The 23,944-nt window shown below is 33.3% G+C and overlaps 1 protein-coding gene across 3 annotated transcripts in view; it reads left to right on the top strand.

The window, feature by feature from the left end:
- CHRM2 (cholinergic receptor muscarinic 2) overlaps positions 1-18,578 on the top strand; it is a 198,599-nt gene extending 180,021 nt beyond the window's left edge. For all 3 annotated transcript variants that reach the window (XM_074193606.1, XM_074193604.1, XM_074193607.1), the window contains one exon: positions 9,723-18,578. In XM_074193606.1, coding sequence (XP_074049707.1) covers positions 9,771-11,177 — 1,407 coding nt within the window. In that variant the 5' untranslated portion in view covers positions 9,723-9,770 and the 3' untranslated portion in view covers positions 11,178-18,578. The remainder of the gene's footprint in view (positions 1-9,722) is intronic.
- The last annotated feature ends 5,366 nt before the right edge of the window (positions 18,579-23,944 follow it).

Here is a 23,944-nt window from a genome sequence, read left to right as displayed (position 1 = left end):
CCACTTTCAACCAGCACCAGAAAAAAAATAGAATTACATAAATTCAAAAAGGATAAACAAAAAAACACAGTATTTTCATTCTTCATCCCCTTCAAGGACTGTCTGACGCTCCATTAATTTTGGTTTTGTTTTTTCAGCATATTTCATTTTCTTTCTTTTTTACCTTTATAATCAATGTGCATGCATTTCTTGTTCTCATTTCTCTTTGTCTCACTTCATAGAAATATTTCCACATTTTCTTACATGCTTCCTATTTATCATTTTTATGGTACCATCATATTCTATTACATTACTATATCATAATTTACTGAGTCTTCTCCAATGGTTGGGCAGATAGGTTGTTTCTAAATTTTGTTATTAAAAATGGAATAACTATATTTTACCAGAGACAGGACCAGAGTCTTCCTTTATATAATGTTTAGAGGATGAAATCCTAGCAATAATGTCATTATACAATCCATCCTTCAAGAACTAAAAATATTTCAATCTTATTCTGTCTCTGCTATTACTATTTTGAATTTCTCCTAGAAGATCAAGTTCTTTAGGAGCTTTGCTATTTTCTTCAGTCCTCAGTTCTTATTACCTCAGTAGAACATATTGTAAATGTTTCATAATGTTATTATTAAATTTAATTGAATACCCATATTTTCTTTTCTTGTGCAAAATGCAAAAGACTTCCTTTACTGAATAGTTATTTTTAGCATCACAGGTCATCTAATCTAATTATTAGGTTACCTAATCAAAACATCAAATATTTTACTAGAGATTAGAACTAGAAAACCAATAGTTCTATGGAAGTAGATTATCCTTTCTTCCCTAGGCACAAAATCTGTAATTTATGTAGCAACCCTAGGTAAATAGCAAAGCATATTGATTGAATGAGTCTCATGAATATGTTCTTACTCTTCCATGGATCCTAAAATACATCAAATAAAATACACCTCCACATTTAATTGTTTTCTTGTAATGCAGCATGTTCATATGAAAATTGTTGAGAAACCTATAAACTCAAAAATATCAGAGCATGATTTAAAGACTATCATGTTCTATATGATGAACATTCTTATCTTTTTTTTTTTCATTGAAAATAGTTAGATTGAACTCCTAGGTACTAAAAATGACCAAACAGGAATGAGTATTATATAATTGTCAATAGAAGAAATTTCAAGTCAACTTCATTTCTAAGTTGGCTCCTTGACCTCACTTTAGGCAGAATTGTTCACTGAAATATTTTGTCTTTAGTGTGTTTCTCCTTTGGAGCTTTTCTTCCCTTTGTGGTTCCTTCCCTTCATTAAGTACTTCATCATTCTTAAGACACTCTTCTCTAGTTTCCATTTTTTCCAATGAATTTGCTCTTTCTTTGCATTGTCCTATTGTTGTTCAGTTATTTCAGATTTATCTAACTCTCTGTGACCCCAATTTGATGTGTGTGTGTGTGTGTGTGTGTTTTGTTTGAGTTTTTGTGGGGGTCTTTTTGGTTGGTTAGTTGGTTGTTTTTGGTTTTCTTTCATTTATTTTTTTGCAGAGATATCAGAGTAGTTTTACATTTCCTTATCCATCTCATTTTGTATAGGAGGAACTGAAGCAAAGTTAAGTGACTTGCCCAAAGTGACTGAAGCTCGATTTGAACTCATGAAGTTGAGTCTTTCTGGCTTCAGGTCCATTACTCTATCCACTCTGTCATCTAGCTTCCCTGTCTTGTTTCTAAAATTTCTAGAATGAAAATGTCAGAGTTTAGTTGATATTCTTAAATATGTTAAAGAATTGCTGCCAGATAGCATGTGAATTTAAATTAGTACTTTCTTTAGACAATGTTTGTAGATATCTTCTCTTTACAATCAAATCTCCATCTAGGATTTCACCAATACTGAGGAGGGGACATTAATTCTAAATAGTTATTTTCCAGAATCAGTTCTGGAAAAGATAAATGACTGCTATAACAAACCAAGGTTGGCAATAGCTACTTCAAGACTCATAGTCAAAGAGATTTTATACACTAACATGAAATCAACCCAGTGAGATGCGAATCTGCAGATTTCTTTTATGGAATGATGGTGTCTATGAAATGTCACATATTTTCATCTTCACAAACTTATTCTTTCTCTGTGACTTCCTCTGAAGATAACACTGTACCTACTTTTTTCCTCTGTAAATCACACAACTGATTTTGGTCAAAAGCAATAAATTGTGACCTAGAGACAATGTCCTTTCCTTTGTTGTCTAACCTAGGGGAAATAATTCTAAACATCAGAATTTCAAGCTCAATAGGAAAGGAACTGAGTCGTGAATAGTCAGATGGGAGATATTTGGGGACAGGAAGTAACTTACAGTTAAAGTAGTGTCTGTATAAAAAGGACAAGAAGAGCCTTAAATTATATTCTAGTTAGATGGAAAGCAATGAAGGACATCAATGGAATATAATGGATAAAGTCTTGGGTTCCATTCCTACTCCTTTTCCTAACAAAATTATATGACCTTTGCTAAAGAATTTCATTCCCCAGGAATCATTTAATTATTTGTGAAATAGAGACAACAATAACTTTCTCCTATATACCTCAGAAGGTTATTATGAGAATAAAATGAGATAAAATAGATAAAAACCATATTGTTTCCACAAGGTCCAAATAAATTTGTGAAATGGAGCAGTTGACACATTTTTGGGGAAAGAAAAAATACTGCAATAGGAGCAGACTACCAAGACTCTTATCTTATTTCTGCTCTATGCTAGCTCAGGCACAGGGAACATCCAGCTTGGGGTCATATAAGGCATGAGAAGTCATTTTCTCTGGTGCTACCAAGGCAACTGCAGGCAGGATTCAAAACTCAATGCATCAAAATTCAATAAATTCAATACATTTAGGGGAAAATTAATTAAATTTTTGACCAAATATAGCAAACATATTTAAGCTGATAATTCTATAGGACCTATGAATTATTTTATGAATATCCAAAAGGTCATTGTCAGGAAAAAGGATCCCTACCCCATGCTAGCTGATGCACCTAGGTGGCACAGATGATACAGTAGTTGTCCTGGAGTTAGGAAGTTCTGAATTCAAATCCAGTCTCAGAAAGTGACAGGCTGTATAACTCAGTGCAAGTCACATAACCTCCATTTGCCTCAGTTTTCTCAACTGTAAAATAGGGGATAATTATAACATGTATCTCTCAGGGCTGTTATGAAGATGAAATGAGATATTTATAAAACACAATCCCTGACCAAAAGTAGGTCCTTTTTAGATGTTTATCCCCTTCCTTTTCCCAAGATGAAGTCTCAGCATAATGTTTTCCCTCCATGGGCATAAGTATTTTTAGGAATAGAAGTAGGAAGTCAGGGCCCATGATCTATATTAAAGAAGGAAGAAATCTTGGAATAGTAACTGGAACTGGCTCCAGAGTATATTGGTCATAGAAAAAAATGGGGAGTCTCTTAATTGAATTATTTATGGATTATAATATTACTATGATTATTTCAATCAATTTTACAAACTATGAAATCCCTTTTATACTTCATTATGTTTTATATTGGAGAAACAAAGGCAAAAAAAAAGCAGTTCCTGCCCCTACCAGGAAGTTTGGAGTTTGGTGGGAGAATGCAACAGGTGAACAAATAAGGAAATATATGCAAAGTAACTTCAAGAAAAAGAGAAAATTAGGGGCGGCTAGGTGGCACAGTGAACAGAGCACCAGGCTTGGAGTCAGGAGTACCTGGGTTCAAATCTGACCTCAGACATTTGAAAATTACCTAGCCGTGTGGCCTTGGGCAAGCCACTTAACCCCCATTGCCTTGTAAAATCTAAAAAAAAAAAAAAAGAGAGAGAAAAAACTAATATCAAGACCAAGAATTCTTATCCTTTTCTTTTGGTTTCATGTATCTTTTGGTAATTTGGTGAAATCTATGTACCTCTTTTCAGAATAATGTTTTAAAAGCATAAAATCGAATATATAAAATTATGAGAAAATCAAAGGTTAATAAAAATTGAGATGTATTTTTTCCATCCAAGTTCACAGTGCCTCTGAAATAAGAGCCATATACCCTCTGTTGACATTAAACTAATAACTCATGCTCTAGATGAATCTTAAAAAGCTTTGCATAAAAGATATTCATTGACCTATGCTTCTAAAGAAATTAGGAATGATACAAGGCAGGGGTAAAGGGGAATGCTTTGAAGATTCAAGGGCCAGAGTCTGGGCAAAGAGAGATGAGATAACCATGTACAAGAAGTAGCTGGAAATTGAAAGACAGGTGAAGATGGAACCTGTGTAATCAAACTAAAGAAAATGATAGAGTCATAACAAAGAAAATTATCAATGACAGTAAGGATTTTCTATTTAATTCTAGAAACAATAAGGACTTGCTGAAGATGTTTCATTATGGTTCCATGGTTAAATCTACATATAAGAACATTTTAAGATAATTGTTCTAATACAACGGTGGGCATTGAACTTTAAAAACATGCTGGTAAAAATTCTCAAAGGGCACTTTGAGAAAGGTTATTTCACTGTCCATATTTAACATATGCAAAGTATAACAGGGTTGCCAATCAGTTTCTGAAAGAATTCACTGTATCCTAAAGTTATAGAATGTTTGAGCCAGAACAGACTCTAGAAATCATCTTATCGAAGACATTCCTTTTACAGGTAAAGAAACAAAGCTGCAGATAGATAGGTCAAGGTACTTGCCAGCAACTATGTTAGCTATTATATTAGGTGGCAATGGAATATACTATCAGTGTTTCTTCTATCTTTGGGAACAGTAGGAATTAACTTACATTCAATCTGGGGGAAAAGAATTTTATGAAAACAATTTCTATTTCTATAGTGATTTAATAGTTACTGAATTGATCAAAGGAGACAGAAGAAAAGACAAGGTAAATATTTAAGTTCCATCTGTCAAACTATCACCTGGGCCCTAGGTGTGTTTACAAGGAATGTAACAAATTTGTTTAATGGGGAACTCTATCCCTCCTGACTAAAAAATTAGAATAAAGATTATTTAACTATTCCCTGTTGCCTACCTATCTCATGGTCTCAGTACAGAAAGGTTCTGATAAAAGTCAGCATCTCTTCTTATGGTGGTGGTTGATAAATTTTTAATGTACCTTCCAGTACTAAACTGGACATTGTCATAATGACTCTATATGGACATTTATCTGACTTCCATAAAATTCCTAAATTAAAGGAGAGGTAGTCAATCTCTCTGTTTGCTCAGGACAGTCAGATGAACATATAGATTGGTAGGTAGATAGAGAGAGAGAAAGATAAATTAATAGACATACAGATAGAAATAGATAGATGATAAATAGACAGATAGAAAGATAACTAAATGGAGACAGAGATGTAAATGGAATTCATTTACTATAACAGAACTAGGACAAGCAATTGAGAAACTTTTGCATGGAGAAACAAGTCAGAAAAATCCCAAATTTGTTTTAGCAGAGTGGAGATTGCAACACTATTTAAAGATAGAGCTGAAGATGTGCTGATTAGACTGAGCAATAACATGTTCCAAAATGGTATTAAGAAGGCTATAAAGGAGTAAGGAATAGTGGAAGAATGGGAAACAGTGGAGAATAGTAGAAGAGGACAGTTTCAGAAGATGGCAGCTAAGGCAATAGATTAATAGATTAGTGATTCCAGTTATGGACTTTGAAAAGCATTAAATTTTATATGGAATATTTAATATACCTACAGATGATCTATTCCATTTATCTTTCTATTTATCTATCATCTATTTATTTATGAGATTGTACAGAATTACAAGTTTGCTTGGATTACCCTAAACCCCAACTGCCATCTCATTTTCTACTTTCCCAGTTCCTCTTAGTTCTCTCTGTTAATTATTCTCTATTTATCCTCTCTATAATTTGTATGTGTGCTTTTTTATTGTCTCCTCCATTCAATTATAAATGCCTTAAGGGCAGGGACTGTCTTTTTGCCTTTTTATATGCCCCAGAGGGCTTACCACAATATCTGGAATATCTTAGATGCTTAATAAGTATTTATTGATTGAACAGACTATTCATATATATGTGTGTGTATGCGTATAATAAAAATAAAAGTTGATTGCTAAAGATAAGTACATGAATGATTTTTGTAGAATAATTCATACATGAGCAAGAGGAATTGAAAGCTAGTTATTGTTTTAAGGTGGAATCCAAGGGAAAAAAATTGCCACTCAAAATTCCAGTTAAATATTTATTTATAACCTTTGACCATGGTAAGGGTACCATCAATTCTACCCTATCCTAAATATATCACTTAAGTCTCCTGATTTTAAAAGCATAAAAATATGTAAAGTATGTTTACCATACTCATGGAGAACTTTACTTACAATAGTCTTCTAATATAAATAATGCAAATAAGTAACAAACTTTGAAGTAAAAGGAAGCCACGGTTCAGAGAAATACAGTTTACTGATCCATGATAACACACATACACAGCTCATTATTAGAACCAGGATGCTGAACCAGAACTCATTCCACTATACCATGCTACCTCTTGGTTATTTTCTGTTCCAAAATATATTATTTCTTATTGGCTTGACTGAATGTTTAACATGCCACCATTTTGGTCATTATTTTTTTTTTATTAAAACACTTTCTTCATGTGATCCCTCTTAAAACAGAATAATTAGATTAAGAGAAAGCTAAATAACTTATGTGGTTCTTTTCCAATGTGATATTCAAATTCTACCAGAGAGAATAGTTTATAACAATTCCTTGATTGAATTATCCAGACAACACCTACTTAGAAAATAAATAAATCATTGATACAATGTGATAAAGGGCTATTCCAGAGAGAGGGATGAGGCCAGAAAACTGAGTACTACCAAAAGTAGGTTAGCAGAGTTCTGGTATCTATAGAAACAACAGAGTGCAAGGGGCAGTGGATAGAGTACTAGCCCTGGAATCAGGAGGACCTGAGTTCAAATTCCGCCTTACACTTAATAATTACCTATCTGTGTGACCTAGGACAAGTCACTTAACCCCAATGCCTTGAAAAAACAAACATGGGGGGAGGGAGAAAATTTTAGTGGCATGGAAAGAAAGAAAATGGAGAACCACTAGCAAAAGGAAAAAAGCCTTACACTTGGAATCATTAGAGAGAGAAGTTGAAATCCTATTTACATTCATTATGAGCTACAGGAGATGAAGCAAACCATATAATTTCAATCTCAGTTTATTTTTACAAGCAATGAGAGTAATAATACTTGTATTATCTGATTCACAAGATTGTTGTAAAATATAAGGTAAACTAGTATTGTGCCAAAGAATATATAAAATTTACCAAAAAAACTTCACCTATATTAAAATTTAGTCTATGATAGTAGCTCTGCTCTAAATTCTAAATTATAACAAAAATAAATAACAACGGCATTGGTCAGTTTCTTATTCATTCATTGAGGAAGCAAAGTGCCAAATGAATAGACATCTATAAAATAATAGGATAATAGATTCTTAGGAGTTTGTTCCACTTTGTCTTCAGATCAATTAAATCTCATTAATGATGTTGCCATCTTTCTCTCATTCACTGAATAGTAAATTAATCACTTAGGAAGTGATAACCATTCCTAATACATAAATAAGGTGGAGGGAAATTTGAAAAAGGAAAGTCATTTGTTTAATTCCAAGAGAAGAGGTATATTCTTAAAATAATAGACTGTTTATTGCTTTCATCTCACATGAAGCCAAAAAAAACCCATAACATTCAGATATTAGTATTTGTTTTGAAAAGAAATTTTTCACTGTTTTCTGCACAGCATTAATATTTCTAAGCAAGTATTTTTATATAACAATCCATTGAAAAATTAAACTGACCAATGATTAAATGATTACATAAATCTACTACACATTTTCTTAACATAGTTCCTTCCAGAGGAATCCCTTCTAGCTTCCTCTTATTTTATCTCATTATCAACTAGCTTCCCAATATTGGCATATACTCACTTTTAGACTAATTAAAATCCTTCAAAGAAACAGATGCAGCATGGTGAAGGAGAGAGAACATTGGCAAGTCAAAAAGTCACGGGATCTGGTCCTGGCTCTGTGTTTTACTAAGTGTGACTTTGTTAATTAACATTCCTAAGCCTCAACTTCTAAACTTACTGAAAAAAGAGGATAAGAATAGCAGCTCTTCCTACCTTCCAAGGTAACTTTGAGGATCAAATGTGATAATTGATGTAAAAGAGCTTTGAAAATTGTAAAGCATATTAACTATGTTTTTCTTTGTGCCTCCAACTCCTCTCCTGTAAAATGAGATGTTTGGACTGGATAATCTCCAAGGACCCACTAGCATTAGAATTCTATGATTCTAAGTTTAATTACAGCTTATGCATTAATGCCCCCCCCAAATTCCCAAAACAAAAGCTTTTAGATTAAAGGTAATCATGTTATTCAAAGAAAGTTTATGGTGATTAAATTTCCATAGCTCAGCAGGGTATTCAGTCCATGGATCATCTTTTAAGAACATTTCACTATAGATGACAATTTTCAGATGAAAGCCAACTGAAACTGAGTTATTATTACAACCAAAAGGTGCTATGGACCAATTCAAGCAAAGCTTTTTAAATAATGCTAAGAATACTACCATTATACTGCCTCATCTTTTTTTTTTTTTTAGGTGTTTTTGCAGGGCAAATGGGGTTAAGTGGCTTGCCCAAGGCCACACAGCTAAGTAATTATTAAGTGTCTGAGGTCAGATTTGAACTCAGGTACTCTTGACTCCAGGGCCAGTGCTCTATCCACTGCACCACTCAGCTGCCCCATACTTCCTCACCCTTTATTAGTCATCATATTTCAATTATTTTTTCATTCTGTACATCTTTAGATATTTAAGAAAATTTTTCTCCCAGCATTTGTTCCATGAATTTTCTCAGGTAAACTGGTGAGCAAGTTAATGAAATGATCACAATGACCTTACTTTATTGAACTTCTCCAAAAGCTATATACCCATTTGATTTTTTCAGTCTTTTACTTGTTCTCAATGATTTGGATCATTATTTATTTAACTAAACATATATTCAGTTTCCGCACATAAGCTAATAATTCATAGCCCTCAATGAAACTTGGCTGTAGATGTTTATTTCCCTCTAGCCAGGCATTTAATGACTTTCTCATTCTGCCTTTCATAATCTCACCTTTCAGTCATATAAGACTTATGACACTTCCTCCATAATTTTCCCTTGTAGTTGTACTTGCCATTTAGATGTTGTTGTTCAACAAAACATTTCATCTCCTTCCTTTTTGTCTTTACTCAAGAGGCACCCTCCCATGCCCCTTGCTCATCTTTAACTCAATTTTCCTACCTTGACCAAAAGATTAAAACAGTCTCTACATCCTACATAAGGCCCTTCCTCCATAAGTACTTTCTCTTTCTCGAAATACATAACATTAATTTGTAATTACTTATGTATGAATTATATGCCCCACTCCAACCTCCATGAAGTAGAATATAAGATAAGGGTTTTCTTATTTGAATTCTCAGTACCCAACACCATTTCTTATACATATTAGGTCCCAGCTAAATAATAATTGTGCTGAATTGATAAATTGATTGTTTCCTAACTTAAAGTCTTTTCTCATCCTTTTATTTCATTTTACAATAGATGTTGGGGAGGTTTGAGGAGGGGCAAAGATGGGGAAAGGGAAATGGAAGCTTTTCTCCATAAAAATTAAAGATTCTTCCTCATAATCTCCATTCTTTTCCCCTCATTTTTCCTACAGGTTTAAATGGTCAACTAGGCACTTGGCTACTGATCAGAGATATCCAAAATGAATAACTCAACAAGCCCAAATGCCACAAATGAAGGAATTATTCTTGCAAGTCCATATAAAACAGTAGAAGTTATATTCATTGTACTGGTAGCAGGATCACTCAGTTTGGTCACCACCATCGGAAATATCCTGGTCATGGTCTCCATCAAAGTAAATCGCCACCTCCAGACTGTCAACAACTACTTTTTGTTCAGCTTGGCATGTGCTGATCTCATCATAGGCGCATTCTCCATGAACTTATATACTCTCTACACTGTGATTGGCTACTGGCCCTTGGGGCCTGTGGTATGTGACCTTTGGCTAGCCTTGGACTATGTTGTCAGCAATGCCTCTGTTATGAACCTACTCATCATCAGCTTTGACAGATACTTTTGTGTCACCAAACCACTAACCTATCCAGTCAAGAGAACCACCAAAATGGCAGGCATGATGATTGCAGCTGCCTGGGTTCTCTCCTTTGTATTGTGGGCACCTGCCATTCTCTTCTGGCAGTTCATTGTAGGGGTAAGGACTGTGAAGGAAGGAGAATGCTACATTCAGTTTTTCTCCAATGCTGCTGTAACCTTTGGCACAGCCATTGCCGCCTTCTACTTGCCTGTGATCATCATGTCAGTCTTATACTGGCAGATATCCCGAGCCAGCAAGAGCAGGATAAAAAAGGACAAAAAAGAAGCTGTGGCAAACCAGGATCCAGTCTCTCCCAGTCTTGTCCAGGGAAGAATTGTGAAACCAAACAACAATAATATCGCCACCAGTGATGATGGGCTGGAGCATAACAAAATCCAGAATGGCAAAGCCACCAGAGATGCAGTGACTGAAAATTGTATTCAAGGGGAAGAGAAAGAGAGTTCCAATGATTCCACCTCTGTCAGTGCTGTGGCTTCTAACATTAAAGAAGATGAAATAACCAGAGAGGAAAACACAGTTTCCACCTCCCAGGGTCATTCCAAAGAAGAGAATTCCAAGCTTACATGTATCAAAATTGTCACCAAGACCCAGAAAGGTGATTGCTGTGCTCCCACCAATACCACTGTAGAGATTGTTGGTCCTTCAGGACAGAATGGAGATGATAAACAGAATATTGTTGCCCGTAAGATTGTGAAGATGACTAAACAGCCTGCAAAAAAGAAACCTCCTCCTTCCAGAGAAAAGAAAGTGACCCGGACTATCTTGGCTATCCTTTTGGCTTTCATCGTCACCTGGACCCCATACAATGTCATGGTGCTTATAAACACCTTCTGTGCAACCTGTGTTCCCAATACAGTATGGACAATTGGTTACTGGCTATGTTACATCAACAGCACCATCAATCCTGCTTGCTATGCGCTGTGCAATGCCACCTTCAAGAAAACTTTCAAACACCTTCTCATGTGTAATTACAAGAACATAGGAGCCACAAGATAAAAAGGATAAAAAATGAGACGGAAAACCAAGAAAATAGTCAAAATGTTAGAAGGGGAAACCAGTTCCCAATTTTTAAAACTATGTTATAGCACTTTAAATGGTTAGCATGAAATGTGCAATTAAGGAAAGCAATGAAGACACTAATGATGGGACCTCTGCTCCCCCCTGGAGAATTGCACTTTCTAAAATCTTTGCAATCCACGAGCAATGAGGAAAGGAAAGGAGCCAACCAAAAAAACTTGGATTTAAGTTAATGTTCCCTGTTTCCTGACAGTGTCACACAGAAGGGCTTTCATGTCTACAGTTTTGTCTGTTCCTGTTTAACAGCAATCAAATCACACTATTTTTAAAATTTAATTGGGATTATTTGTTCCTGTGTGTCTGAGAATAATATACAACATATTAGTGACTTTTATTGAAAAATTAGACACTAATTATATAAACAATATATTAAGAAATAGAAAAGAAAGACACTAGAAAGTGATGTTATGTTGTGCAGATAATCCTTGAAGCATCAAGCTGATACAGCTTTGACAGGGTCTTATATGAAAATTTGTAATGTAATATATGTGCATTTATCCATCCCTACATCTTTTACTTCTCCAAAAAGAATCTTAAAAAGGGAGGAGACCAAGGTCTTCTTTATTTTGTTGTCATCAGAGTACTGTGTTGCTCTGTTCTCCCTTTGATTGCATCCCTATTTCAATAGGGATGCCACTACTGAGTTTTCATTGAGCTTAGCTACACAGGCAGGGGCATGAATATGAGGACTCCTTGCTGCTCATTGTACCTTTGGGACTCTCATGAGGGGAGAGTCAAAAGATCTTTAATATTTTGAGCTCTTATATATAATATCTCCTACTGAATTTCATCTCAATTAGCTTCTAATTTTGTTTTTGATTTATTTTTTTAAACCTGTCCAAGGCAGGATGGAGAATCAAAGCCATCTGCAAAATGAAAGGTTTCATCAAATTAGTCACCAGGCAGTTGAATTGGAAATCCCAAAAAGAGATCAGATCATTTTAGAAATGAGAAAATAGGGAAAATTGAGGATAGAGCAAGATAAGATTATTTCCAATATATAAAAACATCCTGTTTAAGATCTGCCCAACATGAGGATCTTAATCTATAAAAATATGAGGTTTTCTGTTAGTATCAATCATGAAGAAAATTCCATTTCTTCATAAACTGGATTAACATGGACACCTCAAATTTCTCCTTGTTCTAATCCAAGAATAAAACATTTCTGAAGTCATTCTTGTCTGCCAGTGCCTGACAGCACACTAAATCAAGTTAAATTAAAACACAGAATGAATTAGATTTTTTGATTCAGTTCATCAGAATTGAAAGGCAAATTCCATTTTGGTCCTCCTAGTAGCATTTGATTAAACATGTTCTAAACCATCAATTCCCTCTACATTAGCTCAGGTACCCAACCCTGCTATCCAAACAATAATTCTCATCTTTGTGTGGACAATATACATTATAATCAAACTAAGGATAGGGTGAAACTCAGAAAAATCTAATAAATAAATATACATGGGTTTCCACTTTTCATGTTGATACTATACCCATACCCCTGACAAAAACAAATTTTCAGGATGTTAATACAACTATATTTATCTTTGGGTTGACTGTCATTAGCATAATATGAACTTAAGCCTCAATTTTTTTCTCAACGATGGCTTTTTTAAACCGAATTTTGAAAGTATAGTCTTTTAGATTGCAGAAGTGTTTTCATCTTAAGATATATATTTCGTGTTGAAGTTTGCTAAGTTTCACATTCTTGAAGTATTTCAAACACTAACCATAACTCCTAATGGATTGATGGTGAATCATTCATAGATAGTAAAATACTCCCAGGCAAAATACAAAGATTTATCTTTAAGACTCTTGATGAACTCTAATCAGTTTAACTGTTTATATATCTATCTATATATAATATATGTATTTATACATATATATGTATACACACACACATACAAACACACACACACATATATATATATAAAACAAAAAGAAAATAATCTCATTGCTTAAGTATATTGAACTTTCCAAAGTAACTACTTGTTTAACTGATATCAACTTCTTTTTAAAAAACATTTATTTTATGTGCATAGGTGCACACACTTAATTAATATAGACCCAATCACCATGATGTTTTAAAGTCAAATTTCCATTCTGTTTCAGTTTATTCAAGGCACATCTATGAATAACTGATAGATGAAATTTAAAAAAATGAATGAACCAAATGGTTGACCTTTGCAAACAAAGCAAGAGTTTGGTTGATTGAGTAACAAAATAATAGAAAAATTCTGCATTCAGAGATTGAGGATTAAAGGTTTTGAATATCTCTTGAATATGTTGAAAACTCATCATAGACTCAGATGCTTCCTTATACTCCTGCTGTGTATTTCAACAAATTTTAATTAAATAACATTACTACTTAATAATCAATGACATTCCTAACACACTTAAATTATAATATCTCATTTTGTTTTTTAACAGCCCTTAAGGTATGCATTATAGGTATTATCACGCTCATTTTGTAGCTGAGGAAAGTAAGGGTCAAACGAGAGAGTCAGGATCTGAAGCCAAGTCTTCCTGGCTTTAAGTTCATTGCTCTATTCACTATCCCACAATACCTCTCTATAGCTACCAGTTTGATGAACTTGGAAAAATCACTTAATGTAACTGATCGACTATTTCCTCATTTATAAAATGATGATGTTGGACTAGATAAAGGCTCAAGTCTCACATAATTCAAAATTTATAATCTTGAGATGCCTTCCATTGGTGTTGTATTTACTTACTCTTTCTTGAGCTCAGGTAAAAGGTCTTGTTAACAGGGAGATTAGCTGGTGTTTCATGAAAGACTTAGTGACAAATTGAGACTTTTCTCCAAGTAGAGCCAGAAAAAAAATGTGAAAATTGGATTGAAACCATGAAACACAGAGAACTTTGGAGAGAAATATGAATAACTTATCAAATATTTTGTCCACTATTCATCTTTGCAGAGATCTCTAAAACTTGGAAGTAAGAAAAAAATCTAACTTTTTTTAAACCACAATGAAAATCTCTCAACTCATTGAACATATTCAACTATAATCTATTGTAGCTACTACTCTCCATTTGATCCAGTGTATTCATGAGAAATTAACATGTTCGAAATCAGACTAAACCAGGCAAGGAAGATTCTTTCTGATTTTTTCAGCCTCTCTGAATTTCTGTGGAATGCACTAAGCTGATTAGTTCTAAAAAATAGAATATGATCTCCAACTTGGTAAACATGAAGAAATGGTTCCGAGATATGAAGGAATCAGAATTTGTGCCCATATAACCCTACCATTTTGTAGTATAATGTGACTTAAAAAACATAATGAAGCCAATACATTAAAATACTTAGAAATTGGTACTGAGTCATGGTCACAGGTAATATTTGTCAATAGATGCGTTGTTTTCTATCACAATTATAGCTTTTACAGCTTTATTTTTCCTCTATATGAAATATACAGCCTATATTGATGGCAGTTGTCTCTTATCTACAAAATAGAATTTTCTTTTAAATTTATTTGTCCTAGCCTTATAGCAATAATCTAATGTGCAAAAGTGGATTTTGTATTGGAGCACATGAAGTGGGTGGTTTAAAGAGGGAGTATTCCCCCTTTAATCCCCATCTCACCCATATCCTTGGTTAAATCCCAGTTTTAAAGAGTTAAGCCATAGCCTATAATTTGGCAAACACTGAGAATAGAAGTGGAATTAGCTTTGGGTTTTGTACATTCTTGTTGTTGGTTTTATTTAAAATTTTTTGTCTTTTTGTCAACCAAAATGGATTACTGATATAATGTTGAAACACAGAGATAAGTGTTCAAATTGATGGTCATATGTGTTAGACCATAAATAAGGCTCCTCCAGAGAGGAACTAATAGTCTGCCTTCATTTTAATTCATTCGATTCAATTAATCCTTTTCCTCTGCTTTAATAATCTTCCTCTCCACAAGCATAGCGCTAAAGTTACAAATAGAGCAGGAAAGCACACAATGCTGGGTGAACTTGTGCAAAGTGTATTTTCAGCATGTATATACAATAATGGGCCTCTTAAATAAGCTTATCTTAAAAGGGTGCACGCTATAGCATGAATTGTGTGCATAATTACTGTATCCTACTGGAATATACTGTATGCATACCATACATAATCTCTACATGAAATTAAAAAAATGTACAATAGATATACATATTTCTGTATTCATATGACTACAATGGGTACACACAATTTTAATATGTAATATTGTCTATATTGCATAAAGAGATGTGTTGATCTGCTTTTTAAGTAGCTGGAGTAGATTTTGATGTATCCATTATTAAAAAGAAATAGTATTTGTTTTTAAAGAAAGACAGTTCATTGAATAAAGCCAAAATTCTACCTATATTAAAACTGTTTTATAATCAGAGATAGCATGGCATTGATTTTAAATATCTCTTAGAAGAAAAATACAATAAACCTTTACTGATCTAGATAAATATAATATTGCTTTGTTTTTGTATGTCTTTGACAACCATGATGATCACTTGTGTGATCAATACTGTTCACCATCTACTGCATTAATTGATCTCACATCTGATTATACAATAAGAAAGCAAAACAAAACATTCACAATCATTTTGGCTATCCTCCAAACAAAACATTCACAATCATTTTAGCTATCCTCCAAACAAGGGGAACCAACCTATGAACCCCAAAAGGAAAATGATTCAATAAGGAATGGAAAACCCAGAATCCCCCCACCCACTGGAGAGAAAGAGAGAGAGTAGGGGGAGAGAGAGAAAGAGACAGAGACAGAGACAGAGACAGAGACAGAGACAGAGACAGAGACAGAGACAGAGACAGAGACAGAGAGGAAACAAATATGAAGGTAAAAGACAAAACAATTAAATAAGCCTGCTTCTCCAAACTGGGCTAAGTGAAATGAGCTAGGTACTAGTGTCAGGTCTAATTTTGGATTTTTTTGACATTAGAATTGACTGTTTGCAAAATTATGACACAGGTGACAATTTTCTTGGTACCCTCCACTTCACCTTCACTAGTTGTCTTTTCAATCTCTTATTATCCCAAACTCACTTATTCTTGAACCATTGTCACTGAACTTTCCTATAGTTATTTTTATTTAGAATTATTCAAATAATTCTCACTAAGGGATTAGCCAATAAAGAGTATAAAATGTTACACAGACTCAGGTTCTACTTATACTTTAATGGAAGAAATACAAAAAGAACAAAATTATTATCAAGAATTAAAGGATTTACTTTCTATTTATTTATTTATCTATCCATTTATTTATTTCAATTTTACAATTTTCCCCCAACCTCATTTCCCTTCCCCCACCCCGCACAGAAAGAATTTGAATTCTAATGGGAATGGCAGTGGGAAAAACTAATTTCATCAAAATATCCTGCTACAAACCATCAGACCCAACTAATTGGATGGCCTATAAATCCATCTAACTCTAAAGTTAGTCTGATATTCCACAAGAAATATGTTCAAAGTCATCTTGAATTCATAGATTCTCTACCCCAGAAAGACTAAGTTGTCAGTTGAACAACATAATAAAATAGGGAAGTCAAAGCTTCACCAGCCTGTATGATACTGGTTGATAGGCTAGTAAATTAATCATGCTAATGGGGGGGAATAATAGAGTATATAATTGCTGTCATTTTTATGTTTTCATAATTACATATGTATAATAGTATAAAAGTAAAGAAGAATAAAAATAGGAAAAAAAGAATAAAAGAAAGGAAGGAAGGAAGGAAGCAGGGAGGGATGGAAGGAAAAGAATGAACAAATGGATGAAAATTCCTGCATTTGGTTCTGTAGTCTATTGTGGCACATTAACTGAGAGGCATCATTTGATTCTGAGTCAGGTGGCCTAGATGTCTCCCACTTATTAGCACTATGACTTGGAGAAAACCATTTAATACACCTTGATATCAATTTCCTTTTTTAATATAAAAATGGACAATGCAACTTTTAATAGTCATTATATACTGTTGTTGCAGGGGAGATGATTTGTAAACTGCAAATCTCTATGTACAGGTGAGCTATACACATTATTGGCATAATGATATCTGACAACCAATTGATAACATCATTTATATGTGAAATTCAAGGTTAATGGTATATGATAATTTCCATTGACTTGTTATGCTTTTCTCATTGAAATGTATCTATTATTTAAATGTTCTACCTCAGCAAGCAATGGTATCTATGGAGTGAACAAACAAGGCAAGTGGCTACTGCTGAAGAAGAACTAAATCTCTACAGGATGTACTTAATTGTGTGTTCTCTCCTGCTTCATGGTTTGGTGACATGATCAGTTTTACAGTTGAGCATGCAAGAAATATCATTGAGAAAGTATGACTTGTGCATTTATTGTCAAATATATTTTACAATGACTAACCTTTAGACACCCTATCATCTATCTAAGCAAATTCACAAACACAAAAGAGCAAGTCAGGAAGTCAAAAAAGATTCAGAGGTTCTCAGAGATATTAATTATGCATATTTACAAATATTTATAAATATATATGTAATACATATTTATGTATACATATATAAATATATATGTATATAATATATACATATGTATATTTAATTCACATATTATTTCAGCTCTAAAGACATTTTGCATGAAAGATATGGAAAATGTGAAATAAAACTCCATGTCATATTCCATGCATAAGTTTCTCACAGATATTAAACCATTCTCAAGAAAATTCTCTAAGGGCTAATGTTTGAAGTCTGGTAAACATCATGGTCTTAGTATTTTTGATTCCTGATGAAGTTTATAGACCTCACAAAAGCAATTTAAAATGAGCTTATTTCTAAAGTTTATCACTACACAAGAACATTCTCTTATTTAGAGATTTTTAGGTACCCCCAAAGAAAATTATCCATACCATTGTTTATATTCATGTGCCCCATAATTATTTTTATGATCTCTTCAATACAATGCCTATAAGTGAAGAGGAAACAAATAATATCTTACATATCTTCAAACTAAGGAGAACAACCATGTAGAATGGATAAATATCTATACTTGCTGCTATGAAAATTATCTGTGATGTTTTATAGAATTATCAAAACAATTTCAAAATTAATCTAACTACCTGAATAATAATTTTCCATTTCAAGGTACTCAACTGTTGGTTTTTTAATGATTTTCCTTGAAAAACATTCAGAGAAAATCATTCCATTTTGGATAAGATCTAACTTGGTAGGAAAATTTTCCTGACATATGATAATCTATTTTCCTTAAGCATGTATGCTTCATTTTGATTTCTTCTTTTTTTAAATAACATAACATTCCTTTTTTTCCCAAATTTTCAATACCATTTTTATTCTATAGGATAATTAGATATTACTAAGAGTGTCTTAGGATTCATCTCTAACATTTTTTTCCAATAAATGAAAATGCAATCCATCTGGTGCAGGTGATCTGAACTCAACAAGAGTTCATCAACTCATAAATATAACCATGTGGTCATATAAATGCCTCTCTTGTATATAAAATCATTATTATACCAATTAAAGAGCAAATATAAAAACCTAAAGTAAAATAGATAATTTTATGTAACACATATAATTCACTTATCCCGTTTTTATAAACATGCCATCAATTATTACAGGGAGTAATTGACAGTATGTAATCAATACAAGAAAAACCTTTACCAGCATAAGGTGAGAAATATAGAAAACTCATGCTCCATACTCTATGTGTAGCCAGTGAAATTTTGTTTTGCATAAAATATGACATTATTTTTATCAACCTGAATAGACAAGAAAAAGATGGGAGAAAAGGATGATGATTTATCAGAACATTATTTTAAGTCATCTCTGAAATACTTTAGGGCTTTAAGTCATATGACTGCATGGCAGAAGACAGATGAGTTACTAGTGGTATTTGCTGCTGAGTGCTTAACCTAGACCTTAACCAAGTAGAATGCCATGTAGACTATACTATAGCAAACATGAAAATCAATCAAGTTTCTCCTTTCATTAAAAGAAATGTGTATTTGTGAATCAATTAAAATGTGTTTGTCTTTCTTAGAAGCTCATCATTGCTTATTGAATCAAAACAAGAAACTGAAAGGTAATCATATAAAGACCAGGAAGAAAAGGGAGTACAGAAAATGAATTTATTGCCCATTAACAATTATGATAAAAGTTACATTTTGCAAAGTCAGTTCTGAGTGTGTGTTGGTGTCCTTGATGTGTATAGACTTGCCATCAAATGTTTACATTACAAGGGGAAAATACTCAGGAGGAAAAAATATATCAGCATTATAATAATTTGGGAATTTTTTAAAATGAAGCAATGAAAAATAAAGTAAACTTTTTTCAGTGAGGCAAAACAACCAATCTCTCCTCATGCTAGCAAAAATGAAAAAACAATCAGGAATCTATCTTACTTCTCTCTTGCTCAAATCATTGTAGCCTACAACTTTCTTTCATTGCTTTCTAATACCTTCTGAAAAAGATACAACAGTAATATTGTTCTCAAGGTAAGTTTTAAATCCAATTACTTTGGAAGTTAATAGTTCCAAAACTTCTGGGTATTTGGATTTTATTTTCCTATTACAGTTGACATTACTAATTAGTACAAAACAACAGATGGTATGGAAACATATGGTTTAAATATCAATGGAAAAACACGATGTAGAGATTTGAGAGAGAAAAAAACATGAATGTGTCTTTCAAAGGAAAGATCTATTTTTTATTCTATATATGAAATACTTATTCTTTAAACAGAATATACATTTTAAAGGAAATACCAACAGTTTTCTCTTGTAATGTATTTTATATTATAGAGAATACTTATGATTAGCCTGGATACTGTTTATATATTTTATCAATATCCCATTGCACAGGCAACTTATGCAGAGCTCAGCTGTATGTATCAAAATGATGCATTTTAGAGAAGAAATTATGCTATCAGTCAAAATTATATTTACGTAGCATCAAGGCAATTCATTCATTTGTTCACATATTAGTGATTGACCTCTGTTATGCTGTGCTTTACAAATTTATTCTCTTTTTTCTCTTTTCATCTCTGTTTTCTGATTCATTCAAGAACATTTTATAGTTTCACTAGGAAACTTCAATAGATACAGAAGGGAATTCTTTCTGTTAGTACCTTTCTTTTCCAATAACATTTTAAAAATCATGCAATTCAATATATTGGGATGAATATTCAACTAATAGTGTCCAAAGGGGTTCCTTTATCTATATAAACAGGCAAGACACTTTGAAAATACCAGCTAAGTAGTATTGAAAGAGACTTGGAAATATCTAACAACAGGTGATTTCAGTATTTTTTCCCTATATAAAATGACTTCCAATACTTGTTATATTAAGTTATTATATAGAGGCAAATCACTCCTTTAGTTTTCCAAAGTTTAAAAAAGATTATCTTCCAAATCATTATAGTTAGTTTAGAAGCTGAAAGTATTCTTATCCAGTGGTAGCAGCACAGATGACCTCCAAATAGTATCAAATGGAGTAAAAGATCAAGTGTGAGTTCCCAGTTAAAAATTGGATGCAGGATACTGTGTACAAGGAAAAAATTAAAACTAATAAGCAATAACCATAAAATAATAACAACTAACACACATAGTTTTACAGAACACTTTACAAATATAATTTCATTTTTATCCTCACAAAAGTTCCTTGTATTGCCATTAATATTATCCCCATTTCACAGATAAGGAAATGGAGGCAGAGGAAGTTTAAGTGAGTTGTCTCAGAGTCACATACCTAGGAAGTATCTGAGACATAATTTTCTCAACTCTAGTCTTTCTGCTTCGACATTCCACATTCTATTCACTATTGTCCCTATCTGCCTCTAAACAATAATTAAATATTACTTTCATTTTTCCTTATGTTTCAAATGGAAACATATTAGTAGGAATATTTTAAATAATCTATATGATATAAGTGAATAATCAGAGTTAGGAAATTCAAAAATACTTGTGAAATGTATTTTCAGTTGAAGTATAAGCAGCAAGGGTAATTCAATTCAATTTCAGTTGAAGTATAAGAAGTAAGGATAATTCATTAATTTGATAACTGGTCTTTTATGTTATGGTCTAGAGGCCACTGTCTTTTTTTCTTCTTTTTAATATTTTAACATCAATATTAGCCAAAAACTCCAGTTGTTCCAATTGACAACAGTTCTTTTGCAGGTTCCATTGAAGGAAAGGGGCCTTGATAATACTGCCTTTTTGCATCATTGTTTATGGGGTGATTTAAATGAATTGGTCCAAATTGGGTGATTGAAGCTACTGTTTTCCTCTCATTTCCACTCATACCTAAAAAAAAGTATTGAAAAGATCACAGAGATCAAAATCATTGCTCATTATTTTTCATTCCACAAACTGGATTTAGGTAGGGTTAGAAGATCACAGATTTAGGTCTGGAAAGTACTTTAGAGTCCATGTGGTCCAGGGTCATTTTATAGTTGAGAATCTTAAGTCCAGATATGTGAAGTGATATTATCAAGATCACACAGGTAATGGAGGCAGAGATGAAATTTGCACACCAGATTTTTGACTTCAAAATCACTTCCTTTCCACTCTTTCACTCTGTGCCTTAAATTGGCATGGAGAGGCTGGCTGCTCATGGTCATACAGCTCACAAGCATCTAAATCCAGATATTAGCCTAAACTTGCTTGATTAAAGTCCCCACAGTCTATTGATGGAACCAGAGGGCAGAACGACCCGCCAAATCACTTCTCGAACTGAATCAATCTTATGTAAAGCTGGAATAGGAATAAAATATTATAGGAATTTGATCTGCAAAAGACCTTAGGTCATTTAATCCAAATCTCTCATTTTATAGTTGAGGAAAACAAAATTAAAAGCCTTTTTAGAATCAAGAATCATCACTTAGGACCTTTTCTGTACCATTCTCACACACCACTGAGCCAATCATGATAGAATCTTCTGAGTACCTGCCATGTTTCACAGAGGATGACTGGGAAACAAGATATACAAAATGTTTATTTACATGTTTCTTTGTATCTAAGGGAGTTTGAGGTAGGTATCTGGGCATATTCTAAGTAGTAAAGAAAGAAAGAAAACTAAGAGAGAATCAAAGGTTAACACGGGAATCTCATTCAAAATACGAAAGATTTCTTCATTATGCTTTTGATCAGCAAGCATATTGGTCTATCAACTTATAATTTTATGAAAGATAAGATAGTGAGGAGATATGTTTGACATTTAAATAAGGTACTTAATTTCAAACTACTAAAATACAAGATTTAAAATGAGTCAAAGTTTCAAATAATCCATCAATTTGATTTAGGAGTCTTCATTTAGAATGTGGAACAAGTATTGAGGATAGTCATACATTCATTAAGATATGCCTGAAAGTCTTCCCTGAGATCATTGATTAAACATGTTTTATTTAATTATTTATTTGTTTATTCATTTATTTATTTACACATTAATACAATAGTCATGTTGTAAAAGGTAAACATATCCCCCCACACACACAAAGATAGAAAAATCTAGCAAAAAATAAAGTGAGAGAAAAAGAAAAATTCTTACTTCAGTCTGTGTTCAGACACCATAAGGTGGGATGGATCATATTCTTTATCATAAGTCCATTAGAGAAAATGCTTCAGTATTTTGTCCTACAGTTGCTTTTACTAAATGTATCTCTCCTCATCTATTCCTCCCCATTCACATTTATTCTATTTTCTCTCTCCTTTTACTTTATCCCTCCTCAAAAACATATTGTGAGATACCTCTGGAGCCAGGAGGACATAAGCCCAAATCTGTTCCCAGACATCCAAAAACTGCCCAGCCTTTTGATCCTAACAAAGTTACTCAGCTTCACCATCTTGTAGAAAAAAGTGTGCTGTATCTGATTACCCTCTCCCATAATCTTCTCTCTCCTCCTATACCCCCCTCTCCTCCCCCATCCCCTTTTTCTCATCCCCTTCTCTTTTTTTTTCCTCTAGGGTAAGATAGATTTATTTTTTCTTTGCTTGTTTTTCCATAAGGCAATTGGCTTAAGTTACTTGCCCAAGGTTAAAAGCTAGGAATGATTAAGTGTCTGAGGCTGGATTTGAACTCAGATCCTCCTGATTCCAGGGCCAGAGCTCTATCCATTGTGTCATCTAGCTTCCCCAATAGATTTCTATACCCTATTGAGTATGTATGTTGTTTCCTTTTTGAGTCAGTTTTGATGAGCATGAAAGTTCACTCAGTATCTTTCACCTTCCCTCCTACTCCATTGCAAAAGTTTTTTCTTGACTCTTTCATGTGAACTATCTTAGCCCATTCTATCTCTCCTTTCCCTTTCCCCCAGTACATTTATTTTTAACACATTAACTCCATTTTTACAATACATTATGCCTTTATGTTCATCTCCCTCCTGTACTTTGTCTATATTTGCTCCTTCAAACTGCTCTAATAAATAAGAAGATTCATATGAGTTATCAGTGTCATCTTTCCATGCAGAAATAAAATCAGTTCAAGATCCTTCCAATCTACCCTCTCTATGCTTTTTCTGAGTCCTGTACTTGGAGATCAAACTTTCTGTTCAGTTTTGGTCATTTCATCAGGGAAGTTTGAAAGTTCTCTATTTTACTAAATGTCCTTCTTTTCCCCTGCTTAGTTTTTCTGGGTAGTTGAGTCTCAGTTGCACTCCAAGCTCTTTTGCCATTTGGAATATTATATTCCAGATCCTATGAGCCCT

The sequence above is a fragment of the Macrotis lagotis genome, chromosome 7 (assembly GCF_037893015.1).
Source record: "Macrotis lagotis isolate mMagLag1 chromosome 7, bilby.v1.9.chrom.fasta, whole genome shotgun sequence".
Taxonomy (NCBI): domain Eukaryota; kingdom Metazoa; phylum Chordata; class Mammalia; order Peramelemorphia; family Peramelidae; genus Macrotis; species Macrotis lagotis.
The sequence above is the reverse complement of the archived record's forward strand: the minus strand, read 5'-3'. Positions and strand labels throughout refer to the sequence as shown.